We start from the raw sequence: 14,153 nt of genomic DNA on the forward strand, positions 1-14,153 counted from the left end.
GACTTACTGATGTAATAGTGTTAGAAAAAGTTTATAAATTAAAAATCAAAACTAAATTATGTAAAAGTGTTACAAAACGTTTTTAAATAAAAATCAAATTGAATGATGTAAAGTGGTTGAAGAAACAATAAAAATGTTTTTTTTATTGATGATGATGATGATGATGATGATTGTGTACCCACCATCAGCGCAAGGATTACCTATGGCTGCAGAGTCATACCGGAACGGAATGATCTACCTGATGGTTTGTTGTAGCAGGGTAAGCTAAATTCACTGGAGACCTTCGGAAAACAACATGATAATTGTTATCTCGTGACAAAGTCTGGCCACCCCACGAACATCTGCCCCGAAACCAGTTCATTTAACTTCCTTAGGCTACCCCTCCGAAATCCCCATATATGTCATGTTCAAATATAAAAAGTAATAAGGAACGAACTCACCGAGTAATCCTGACTAGCTGGTTTTCTATGTTTGGCTTTGGTCATAGCATGCAAGCGGTCCAACCATATTAAATGTGCACTCGTTCACACCACTCGCTGATTCTCCGATCGTCCATCGAAGAATCCGAAAAAAATATATAAGCGAGAATACCCGACGCACTGAAAAACAATCTCTTGTATACTAGCATTTCCGAACTCGGAATAACGACGAACACGAGCACCACGATGCGGGCAATGTGGACTCTTGCCACCGAGCTATCGTCGATCATTTACACAAAGTACGAACAAAAAACACAAAGAAAAATACGAAAACGCGGGAACGACGAAATGCGGTAAGTTTCAGCCTCCGCGCCCTGCTTGTCACTGATAAAAATGTTTTTTTTTTTATTGTTGAAGAACCCATAAACATAAGTAAATATCGACTATTCCACATAAAATATGTATTTGTAATCTGATCCAGTACTGGTTTGTTATTTCAAAACATTTTGATCAAAAAAATATTAATATTGCATGATAACATGGGTAAAACTACTACATACTTCTTTGGGATAGTTTTCTTCCTTTTGAGATTTTAAAATGATGTTGAGCAACCGTTACCGATTTCGGTTCACCATCTTAGTGTTCCAAACCTCATCGGATATCGATTTATGTTCTTCGCATCAAACCCGATCGATGAAAACCTTTATTATACAGCAGCATCGCATGTATTACAAAATGTTATCGGATGTCAGCATTGAAATTACGGCCGCCATCTTGGATTATGGTCCGCCATCTTGAATTTCAAATAGGCTTCGTATATCTTTCCAAGTCCTACGATATTCTTTAGGAAGCCGTTTGAAGGGACCATCATAGCAATCAAAAAAAATTCAGTATGGAAAAATTTACCATCCGATATCGAGTCAAGGAACATCGACTTATGGAGGTTCGACTGTTGTATCATAGCTTGTACCACCATTCCACCGCCATATTGAATTGTAATCCGCCATCTTGGATTTCAAAACGGCGTCATATATCGATTTTCGACTTCTACCCATCGAGTCCGATTGATAGATACCCATATTTCATGGTATCATAGCTCTTAACACCATTCCGCGGCCGCCATCTTGGATTTCAAAATGCCGTCAAAAATCGATTTTTGAGTTCTACTTATCAAGTCCGATCGATAAATACCCATATTACATGGTATCATAGCTCAAAACACCATTCCGTGGCCGCCGTCTTGGATGATAATTCGCCATCTTGGATTTCAAAATGGCGTCAAATATCGATTTTTGAGTTCTACTCATCAAGTCCGATCGATAGATACCCATATTGCATGGTATCATAGCTCATACCACCATTACATGGCCGCCATATTGGATTATGGTGCGCCATCTTGGGTTTCAAAATGGCGTCAAATATCGATTTTTAACATATACTCATCAAGTCCAATCGATAGATCCTCATATTGCATGGTATCATAGCTCAAAACACCATTCTATGGCCACCATCATGGATTATGGTCCGCCATCTTGGATTTCAAAATGGCGCAAATATCGATTTTTGACTTCTACTCATCAAATCCGATCGATAGATATCCATTTTTCATGGTATCATAGCTCAAAACACCATACCGTGGCCGCCATTTTGGATGATGGTCCGCCATCTTGGATGTCAAAATGGCGTCAAAAATCGATTTTTGAATTCTACTCATCAAGTCCGATCGATAGATACCCATATTGCATGGTATCATAGCTCATACCACCATTACATGGCCGCCATCTTGGATTATGGTCCGCCATCTTGGATTTCAAAATGGCGTTAAATATCGATTATTAAGTTCTACTCATCAAGTCCGATCGATAGATACCCATATTGCATGGTATCATAGCTCATACCACCATTACATGGCCGCCATATTGGATTATGGTCTGCCATCTTGGATTTCAAAATGGCGTCAAATATCGATTTTTAACATCTACTCATCAAGTCCGATCGATAGATACCCATATTGCATGGTATCATAGCTCAAAACACCAATCCGTGGCCGCCATCTTGGATTATGGTCCGCCATCTTGGATTTCAAAATGGTGTCAAATATCCATTTTTGAGTTCTACTTATCAAGTCCGATCGATAGATACCCATATTTCATGGAAACATTGCTCAATACACCATTCCGTGACCGCTATCTTAGATTATGGTCCGCCATCTTGGATTTCAAAATGGGGTCGGATATTGATTTTTGAGTTCTACTCATCAAACCCGATCGATAGATACCCATATTGCATAGTATCCGTAACAGATTCACCGTTAAATAGCAAGCACTCTGACGTTTTGACCGCCATCTTGGAACCTAAGCCGCCATCTTGAATTCCAATACCCTTATAACCACCTCTTTAACAAACAAATAAACAAACATACAAATTTACATACACATTAACATACAATTTAACATACAAACATACATACATTGACTTTTATATATATAGATTGCATGGTTTAGAGCCTAAAACTCCATTAAACAGTCGCCATCTTGAATTTTGAGCCGCCATCTTGGATTGTAGACCGCCATCTTTGGACTGGTTACTGATTACACCCTCCACTGGTTACTCATAGCTTACTCCAATTTAGCTTTAAAAGCTGAGAAAAAAACATGGGACAGCTTATGCTGAAAAATTGAACATGGGACAGCTTATGCTGCAAAATAGAACATGGGACTACTGCAAAATTGAACATGGGACAGCTTATGCTGGAAAATTGAACATGGGACAGCTTATGCTGAAAATTGGAACATGGGACAGTAGGGCAGTTCAGACTTTAAACATGTTAAAAATTCAAAGCTCCCATATGTTCTTTACAATCCTTGGCGCAAAACCAGAGTCCTGTCAAATTTTCAGCCATTTCGGTGGTGATTTGATGGTGGCCCAAAAGCAAAATAGGTTTATATGGGAATTACTATGGAGAATTTTCGAAAAAGGTTCTCCTCGCTGTAGAGCATTAACACATGGATGAAGTCATAGGGTCAAGTCAAATTGAATTCTTCAGACCTCAATGATGAGTGTTGCCGAAGACCGCAACTCGTTTCGACTCACGAGACAGAAGTTATTAATCAATATTCATCTATGCATGCTTGAACAGAAGACCGCAGCTCGACCGACACGCTTGACACGCAATCATAGTATGCGTGTTAGCTCCTTGCACACCTTGCAGGACATCTTGTATAATGATACGCATGCGAGTGAGAATTTGTTTAATAACTTTTTATCCGATTGTCTAAATAAGTTTCGGTCTTCGGCAACATTCATCATTGAGATCTGAAAAATTCAATTTGGCTTTGACCTTATGACTTTATTCATGTGGTAATGCTCTACAGCACGGAGAACCTTTTTCGAAAATTCTCCATAGCAATTCCCATATAAACCTATTTTGCTTTTGGGCCACCATTAAATCACCACCAAAATGGCTGAAAATTTGACAGGACTCTAGTTTTGCACCAAGGATTGTAATGAACATATGGGAGCTTTGAATTTTTGACATGTTTAAACTCTGAACTGCCCTAATGGGACAGCTTATGATGACAAAAATGAACATGGGACAAATTGACTTGATGTTGTTTTTATAGATTTTCCGAACAAAGTGTACTAACCGAGGGCAGTTTCTAAAAGAATACGTAAAAATAGACCGTTTGGCGAAAAAAAAGTCAAAATCGACAAAATGTAACATGGGACAACTATGCTGCACACGGCAGTCTAGCTGTTGTCCTCCGAGTTCCTGATCAAATCCGTTGCCTTTCTCATCTGCTCCACCAATGCACCATGGGAATGGTGTGATCAAACTAGTATTTAAACCATGAAAAACAAAATAGTTTGGGCATTTCGAGGGTTGAAAATGATATGGGATGAGGATGATTCAGTGGTTAGGTTGGTGGTGACGAACGCAGGAATTGATGCAGGAGAAGCAATGTTTATATAAATGGTCGGGAAACGTTTCACAAGAAAAGGGAAACGAGCTGGAGTTTGTCTTGATTGAAAAAAATGGAATAATCAAGATAACCAAATTCCATTGTCTTTTAACAACACCATTCCGATAAACATGCCAACAACAAAAATAATCCCGTTTCGTCAATCCCGTCCGACATGGATGTTTAAAATGTATTGATCATGACCGACTCGAGTCTGTTTTGGTCGAAATCTATTTTGATTGATATAAACGTCATGTGCTCCAAGCCCCGTGACAGCACTGACAAACTTCTTTACAGCTTGTAGGCTTTATATAGGCTTACAGGGCTTAATTTAGTTCTTACTGGTTATAGTGCCTATAAGCATTAGAAATGCTTATATAGAGCTACTGAAAAGCTGTTTAATGGCCGTTATAATGCTCAGAACAGTGCTTAGTGGTTACCTGGGTTGAAACGTCAAAAAACGCAGTAGGCAAGACAAAGTTTGCCAGGTACAGCAGTAGTTAATAAAATGTTCAAAGCAAATATTTTTGATATTAATAAATATGATCTGGAATATCTATTTTTAGTCAAAAAATTCTGTTTCTTGCTACTTTGAATGATTCTGTTTATCAAACAACAAAGAAAATGGTTTCAAACCGCCTCTCGGAACAAATGGAACCACTGTGAAACGGTGCACTGCTTATTTGATAAAAACTGATATTTCATGCTGAATTTCATTCTGTGTAGTATCATTAATGTATTCCTGTTTTTTTTTTTTCAGCTGTACAAAATGAAAGGGATCGGATTAGTTGCAGGCGACCAAGTATGGAGGAGATTGATACGTCAAATGGGTTATCGGTAAAGTTTTTACTTCTGGCAGAGAACCGCAGTCGTCATTTTGGTGCAGCGCTGGATGATGCATACGACGGTGATGGTGATTTATCGAATAAGAGATTTGCCAGCATAAACGATGTTTGTGATTCAATGAAGCAGCAATTGTTGATATTGGTTGAATGGGCAAAATCAATTCCCGCATTTGCCGAGTTGCAGCTTGACGATCAAGTTGCCCTATTGAGAGCCCATGCCGGCGAACATTTGCTGTTGGGATTATCGAGACGATCGATGCATCTGGAAGAAATGCTGCTACTTGGCAACAATTGCATCATAACAAAGCAAAGCCCGGATTCAAAGATGGCGCCGAATCTCGACATATCTAGAATAGGGGCAAGAATCATCGATGAACTCGTTAGTGCCATAAAAGATATAAAACTTGATGACTCGGAGCTGGCTTGCATCAAAGCATTAGTATTTTTTGACCCAAGTACGTATCTAATTTACAATAGTAGAAACTACTAATATAGAATGGATATCACGGCTTCGGAAGTTTCTTAACCTGTTTTCGCTAGAAGTTAAATGAGGCAACCCATAATTAGTTTTATGCCCAACAATGTACTGGATCATGTAGTATCTTTTCGAAAAAAAGTCATTGTTCTAGGACCTCTTTTACCGCTCTAACAACAATAAGTTAAGAAATTCAAAAAAGCTACCCTTCTCTCTACCATTTATTATATTTATTTAGTACAACATCTTTACATAGAAAAGACTGAGTCAACCATTCTACGCCTTCCCTTTTGGTTTGCCACTACTGGCTCCACCCAATCTCGGGAACGTCTTAAACTCGCAATATCATTCTTCACCTGGTCAGCCCTACATGTCTGTTCACGTAACGTCTTGTTTCCTCTTGCAAACATAAAATTTACAAGAGATTGCCCGGCATTATAACAACATAACTCGTACTGACTTTGGAAATGTTAAACATCGTGGGCTCAGCTGCTGAAGCCGTCTGCTGCCTGGAAAACATCTGAAACCCTTACTTCGCTAAGGCCAGTAGTACACAGGGTCAAATATTTGACAAGAAAAGAACTCAAGAAACAACATCAGTTTGACACTAATGAAAATTTGATCGAGTCAAACAAGATGTTTGAGCATTGGTTTCTTTTCGGACAAATATTTGACCCTGTGTACTAGCAGCTTAACGAATATTTGCGGTGTTACGTGTCTGCGATATCGGCGGTTATTGGTATTGAGGAGTGAGAGGTAACGACTAAAACATTAACGCGCACTGAAACGGCAAAAACTAGCAATAGGCAATATCTTACAAAAATATTGATTAAATCTATCTTAGTCTTTTATAATAAAGAGATGTTCCTTCTTTTTATCATCTGCATGGAAAAATATTGAAAAATCTTTATAGAATTTCGAGTAATTCAATAAAAACCTGAATTTTTATTGCTTCGTCCATACAAAGTGTTAGGCGAATTTGATCAAGTTTATTGCTAATTTTTAATTTTTAATTGTGCGATAATATAGCTGCCGAGAGGTAACTCGCATCCAGTGTAAGCGTCTGCGTTTTGGCAGACTATCTGATGGTCGCTGCCTCGCACTCCTGCAGTTCACATGGGTATGCTTGAGCGAAGAACAGTTTCTTACTGATTTTTTGCGACACCCGTTTTTGTCTACTCCCGATTTTGGCAACATATTTTTACCAATTTTGGCAACACACATTTTTGACTTAAAATTTTTACCGAAAAATAAGATTTTAACTGTGAATGGAAGATTGATCAAACGAGCTGCCTTGAAAATGCGTCAAGAAAACTAGTCACGCTATGTCTGAACCAGCAGATTTTAAAAACTGAATGTACATCGGGTTTCTTTCCACCAAACATCAGTATTCAAGATATATTTTCATTTGCAGAAGTGTTCAAAATATTCTATCGGTGAAAATTTTTCCATACAGTTTGTATGGGACAGAAATTGGCCGAATATAAGAATTGCATACAAATTTTGTGCTGTGTTCGACGTTGAGATACACAGACAACCAGCGATGGAGACACATAAATGGGTGAGCTCGTTTCATGCTGTTATTTTATTGTGTTATATGACCAAAGTGAAACATGATCCTAATGTACTTTCTTTAGTAAATAAATATAAGCTAAACTAAGCGTCGCGTTCAGCTCATTCCTGTGTGAAAAGTAGTAAAGAATTCTACTTCATATTGGGGTGGAGACGTGTTATAAGATTTTCTTTTTGGATTGTTTAAGTGAAAAAGTCGATTTTGTGTGGCGGTTTTTGTATATCGATCTATTGTCAGATCACATCACCAACCATAGGTGAATCCTAGACCTGACAATGTACCCTACCCTACTAACAAAAAATCCTTCCTGAGACAAACGTGGAGAATCGTTGTTCTCGGTCTCTATAACAACGTTTGTCTAACTAACATTCCTTCTTATCCTCGATGACCGCAAGGACATGGCCGGCGCCGTTATTGACCTTAATATAGTTGAGAGTTCTTGAACTGTGTACATTGAGAAAGAATTAGCTAGTCCCAAGCCCCGTTTATTGGTTTTCTGTGCAATTTCATGCTCATATCGTAGTTTAAAACCCACCTGAATGTGATTTATCTTTGTTTTTTTTTTGATGCATGAGCATATTGAGGAAGTATCGCATGCTTCGTTTGTCTGGTGGCCAAAAACAAAAGAGGCTATCGAAGCTTGCGAAAATTCAAAGTCTTGCATCCATTTCTGTTACAGGAGATACGCAGCACTCCATCAAAATCTTTAGCTGCGATTCTCAATCTGCTACATTTGCACGAGTACTTGCAAATAAAAGCAGAAAAGGAATTGCTGATGGTTAAACGAGTTGAAAAATTTATGCTAGGTGATGTTGTAGGCCATCTGAGCATTTCACCAATTACATTATATTCATGGTGAAAAATATAAAGTTATGTCAATCATATTTCGGTCGCGAACAAGCATATTTGTGCACTGACTTTTATATAATATTTTTTTGAGAAGCACTGCCAATGCTCCCAAAAACTCGCGCTACACTTTTAGGGGCGACCCGGTCTTGCTGTCTTGTGCTTCTCCAGCAGGTCGTCCAATTTCTCGGATTGCACAACCGTTCAGGGGGAAACCGTCCAAAACAAGGTCCAAAAGGAATCCATTTTTGCACTCCGGTTCATCACTAGATCATCGGGCATCAACTCGATCTCGTCCATGACCTTCTTGACGTGGACGCCCAGCAATTTCCGGTCGCAGCTTCTTGTCTGTCGATAGGTGGAACACGCAAAAAACACTTCATTTTCAACGGAGCCTGTGTTTTCTAGCTCGAACCGGGTGTTCCCAACAGGAAGGTGTTGATTCCGATTGCTGGCTCTAGTTTCGGTCTCGGTGCTCGTGCTACGGATGCTGCATTTTGGGTCACCTTTCGATTGGGGGTGTACGATTGCAAACTGCATCTGGAAAACACAACACATACATGAGCTTGCGATCATTCACCCCATTACCGGCGGCACACTTACCTGAAGCTGAAATGGCTGAATCTTCACGGAGATTGAATATTTGTTCTAGTTGCAGAGGCAGGCAGTAAATGATTTATTTCATAAAACTGATACAATAAAACGACAATGTCACCGTCGCCACTTTTAACTACCACCGCCATGATGAACAATGAGTAGGCAGGCAGAAGGCTCAATCAACACGGGTTCAAGTAATGACGTTTATGCTTGGTTTCAGCATTTGATGGTTGGTGTTCACACACTTAATAGTTATTTATGTAACGAGTTGCAAAAAGTTGATTTTTTCAGCACGAGTCGTACATTTATCCAACGAGGCTTGCCGAGTTGGATAAATACGAAGAGTGCTGAAAAAATCGAGTTTTGCAACGAGTTCCATACAAAATTTTATGCAATGATTTTTTCATAATGCAACCCATTTGAGTTGCATAATGTTCATAATTCAACTCAAATGAGTTGCATTATGAACATTATACAAGTATTTTTCATTATGCAACTCATTTCAGTTGCATAATGAACCAGTTCGGAAAAATTGCCCATTATGATACCAAAATAAGTTATATAAAATAAAAAATTATGATCCTGAATTGCATAAAATATATTTTTGAGCTCGGCAGAAAAAAATGCCGAGCTGCAACAGCAATTCATAATTTTGCTGATGATTCGACAATAAACATTTGTTTTCCGAGATTAACTTTAAATTTTTGCTGAGATATCGGCAACTCATTTGAAATTTCTTAATTTTGATAAACTTATTTGCGGAGCTTATCAGTAAATGCGTTTAATGCCGATTTCAGTAAACGTTTTTGCTGAGATTTCGGCAAGTATTCATACAACTGTCACTTTTCCCATCCGCCATGTTTCGCGAAGCAAAACAAATCGTTTGCATTTGATTTTCGCAAATATAACTTCGGAGTATGGAGTAAAGCAAGGAATAAATCGTGAAGTGAGGTTTAAGATATAGTTTCAAGAGGACCGAATCATTTGCTGCAGCAAGTGTTGGATGGACTTTTTCATCATCGCATTTTCAACTCAATGCTAATTCCAGAAGCTGGTGCCGTGCTGGAGAAGCAAGGAAATATGTGTGCTCCGAGAACGGAATATTTCGGTGTTCTCCAAGTTTATTTAATAAAAAGTGTAAAAATATATGGAAATCGAATGATAATATATGCTTAGTGTATGAGTTTACTTATACAGTGGTTTTTCGGTTTTATCACGGTCAAAAAAAATTTAACCGTAATATAAACGAAACCGTGAATTTAGCGAAACGAGACACAACAAACTTACTCCAACACACTTAATCTAAAAATTTGATCTCGGTAATCTGAAATAACGAACTCAATCGGTAAAGCATGTTTTTGTTGGAATGTCGTTAAAATTTGACAGTTCATCAGAAATATGTCATTGAAATCAACGAAATTTAGTAATTTACATGAATTACTGAATCTCGGCAATATATTTTGCAACATCAATCGGCAATTGACTCAGTTTGCTGAGGTTCGGTAAACAGCAACTGTCAAACACTTAGCAACATGTACTGTCTGAAATCGGGAGCCAGCTTCGAAGAAACAAAGTTGTGCGCAAGGGTGAATCTCATATCATGGGCAGTATCCATATTTGCATTTCTTGAAACATACCCAACCGGTATCAACCGCGTGCGATCAGTACAAGACTGAATGCAACAAGTAATGGCACAATCAAGCGAATCAGCTACTATTCCAGAAAATATTAGGGGGATTCACTTAACAGCTTAAACTGATTAAACTGATTAAACGTCGCGATCACCAAGGCAATCTTTGATTATTTCATATGCAAAATCATGAAATATTTCAAATAAGCAGAAAATCATGGCTTACGCAGCAATTTAATATGTTTAGTGATTACCCCTATTGTTTTATTTCCGTTTCATTAAAACAATCTCGAAAGGGACCATAATAAGTTAACTTACCTTTCCACGCAAGTTATCAACAACAACGGTCAGCCGGTGGGCGAGCGTCGATGTTTGTTTTGGTCGCAGACAATGGAAGCGTGCTGCGTGTAGCTTTGGCGCGCAACGACGTCGTCTGCTTGCTTGCTCCTGATTGGTTGCGCACAACTGGAGTGGAGCTGCGCGTACACGGTAAAAATTCTGCACGCTAGATGTAAAAGAAAAATCCCTTAACTATTCAATGTCGTAATCAACATGATCAGAAGTGCTTTTCCTTTGAGATCGCAATGCTGTCAGTGTTGATTTGAGGACCAAAACAAACCCACCAGAGAAATCAACAGAAAATCCCTTCGATTTGCACTACTGTTAAAAGCAATACGATCCAAAGTGAAAAGTTGTTGATTTGGTAATGACTGTTTTGGGCATGAAAGTAAATATAGATGACAGGCGGTAGAAAGTGCTTCGCTTCGATTCGCATCTCTCTAACAGATGAGAAGCAGAGTAGTGGTAAAATAGTTGATCGTGACTCTAAAGGTCCTGGTATCGAATCTGGGTGCGGCTGTACACATTTTTTTAAAAATTTTAGTTTTGAAATCAAAACATTGTCAACGACGAATTGATGTGAAGATACATTAAAATTGAAGAGGCATTGGATGTTCTTTGTCAAATGATATGTAATTGATAACAAACTGATTGAACAGTAGTGCGAATTCAAGTGCCAATCAGTTTATATCACAGTGCATATTTTTTACCGTGTAACTACCCGGCACGCAAATTGCGCAACGAAATTATACCCTCAAGTAGGGTATTGTATCTATTATTAAGCATGTGGCTCCCATTTTCATCCTTCGAAGAACAAAGGATTGAAGCGCTGTTTGTTTTGTTTCTTATTTTTGTATTTTTTTGTAAGAAGTGAGCACCTATGCAAACAAAAAGAGCGGAATCAATCGGTGCCATAATCGCATGTTTTCGAATAGGATGAATATAAGAGCATGAGATTCCCAAACTAACCATCACTCATTTTACATGCACCATTACGACGAATTAATTCAGCATGATGCTGAATAACATTTGGATAATTTTCAGGCACAACCATAAAGCATAGTGTTGTTTACCAACTGAACTATTTGTTGTTGAATTGCTTAACAACTATATAGGAAAGCTGGCTGTGTGAGTGACTGCAAGCTAGAAGTTCGCGGATAATTTTAGCTCCCGAAATAGTGATCTTTTTCCGGTGCAATTCGTATTATTCGATTATGAAGAGTAGTGATTCGTATCTTTAAAAGTGGCTCTATCAGCTTCCGTATAAATTTTAAGGCGAATTTACCGAATAGTCGCCGAAAATCCTGATAAATAGTTTCGCTCATCAGAGAAGTGCTATCCATTGTTTGATAGGCACGTTGTCAAAATTTTGATTATTATCGAACTTTCATGTACCTCGGATTTTTCTTCATAGATTGTTAGAATTTCGCCTATAATGTATAAATGCAAAATTTGAAAATATTCTATCGGGGAAAATTTGAGTTATCTGAGTTTTTGGCTATTTTCCATACTAAAAATCAATTATTACTATTTTAGCCCAAAAAATGTCCCATACAAAATGTATGGAAAAAATTTTGCCGATGAAATATTTTCTAGTTTTCTGATTATGAATATATATCCCAAATACTAATCATTTTCGAAGAAACATCCGAGGTACATGAATGTTCGATAATAATCGAAATTTTGACACCGTGATAGGAAGCTTGACTTCCATTATACGCTGTAGCGAGTGCTCATTGTACGACGGTGTACATTGTACTGGACCAGTACTACTGGTATACTGGTTGTGAGATCTGGTTTCATTCCATATACCACTACTACTAATCCTCACACAGAAGAAAAGTGAATTTAACGGGGAGCAAAAGTTTATATAGATCTATTGAATAATAATAGCAAGTAAGTGCCATGGCCACCAGTGGTGACAAATTGATTAAAGATGAGCTTCATAGTGAGTCACTAGAGAATGTGCGTTCCCCATCTCCATCGATGTTGGACTCCCCATCCCAAGTGAAAAAAGATAGTCCTGTTATATTTATTTATTCTTCTTTGTCTTCAGTATAAACTGCACAGACTGCTTCTTAAAAACTAAGTGATAATATTTTTGCTACAAAAATCAAAACACCTAACGTTCTGCTAAAATAGATGAAGATCACAACCTGTTCAAACAACACAATCTACCAATCATTACACATACATTGTAACATGAACATTTTTATCTGAGTGCAAGAATACTAATTACATCAACAATCATTTAACTTTTTCGTTTTTGGACATACATAACAACAAACATTATAATTTAATTGTACATAAAACCAGTTATCCACAACATTTTTTAAATTTTCATATTGGTTTCCATGCAATCCTTGGTCGCTCATAAAATTCTCTATACATTACACCTACAGGCCACGTACTCGCTTGCAACGCCTTTTTCCTATATTGATCGTGAAGCATTACTCTAAACGATGCATAGTCGCAATTATCCTTTTTCCATCTCGATACAAGTTTAATGATGCCGATTGAATTACTTTCATCTATCCCTAGCGATTGCGATACCATAGTGCTTATCTGATCCTCTGCCACTCGTCCGTCGATATTTGTTAAAAACAAAGAGAACGTATCTTCACTCTGACACATACGGTTCATTTTTGATGAATGTGTAAGAGCCGATTGTTTTGCGTTAAGGCTTGTGTCGATTCGGGAACCCTTTTGTAGCTTCTGGCAGCGAATTGGCGTGGATTGGCTTGGTGCTGATTCCATGAGGTTCTGCGATAGTTGTGAAGCGTTTGCTGATATAGTTTGCGATGCGTTCGTTGACATCAACTGCGGGCGCGTTTCTTTGATATCGACTGCGGAAATCATTTGCGTTAGTTCAGCGTAGTCACGTTTATTTTCGTGTTCCTCGTTTCCACGGATTCGATGGTGATTTGAATTGCGCTACGCCCCCCGGATTGCGGTACGCGTGTGGAAAACTTAGAAACGGAATCTCCGGGAGGTTTGCGCCCAAGTTTGCACCAGGTTTTAACATTGTTTTCGACGGATGGCAACTGTTACGTACAAAGTGAGACAGCAAAAACTGTGTATGTTACTTAAAATGAGTGCAAATCCGTAAAAATATTGTGATTTTTGGTCTAGAAACATGCCAAATCCGGCAACGACACTTTGTTTACTGAATAGAAGATATTGCGTAGGATGAAAGTTATAGTTTTGTATCGTGTTTAGAGTGTAACGGTTGATAGCGTAAGGGCTTTCATGTGTTTGGGTGTGTTTGACTGCTGCAGCTAGCAGCTTAGTCTAAGTCCTGAGCTTGGTGATTTACGAGTATGTGGCCTCATACTTAGGGTAAAAGGGTATAATACGCCCCACCGGGGCAAAACGCCCCCCTTCATTTTCTAGCGATTCAAGCGCTTTTTGCGTGCGTGATCGATTGCAAATCTTAAATATTGGGGGGCATCCATTTAGTACGTCAC

The 14,153-nt window shown here is 38.4% G+C and overlaps 1 protein-coding gene and 1 long non-coding RNA gene across 8 annotated transcripts in view; one reads left to right on the plus strand and one right to left on the minus strand.

The window, feature by feature from the left end:
• LOC109403694 (hepatocyte nuclear factor 4-gamma) overlaps positions 1-14,153 on the plus strand; it is a 135,198-nt gene that overhangs the window by 109,594 nt on the left and 11,451 nt on the right. For all 7 annotated transcript variants that reach the window (XM_029854083.2, XM_062851728.1, XM_062851729.1 and 4 more), the window contains one exon: positions 5,142-5,681. In XM_029854083.2, the coding sequence (XP_029709943.2) occupies positions 5,142-5,681 (540 nt within the window). The remainder of the gene's footprint in view (positions 1-5,141; positions 5,682-14,153) is intronic.
• Positions 7,826-10,826, minus strand: LOC134288056 (uncharacterized). The gene is made up of 2 exons (XR_009997730.1): positions 8,724-10,826; positions 7,826-8,660 (listed from the first exon to the last, which is right to left on the minus strand). It is a non-coding gene; the product is annotated as an uncharacterized LOC134288056 (long non-coding RNA).

This window comes from Aedes albopictus, chromosome 2, assembly GCF_035046485.1.
Source record: "Aedes albopictus strain Foshan chromosome 2, AalbF5, whole genome shotgun sequence".
In the NCBI taxonomy this organism is placed as follows: domain Eukaryota; kingdom Metazoa; phylum Arthropoda; class Insecta; order Diptera; family Culicidae; genus Aedes; species Aedes albopictus.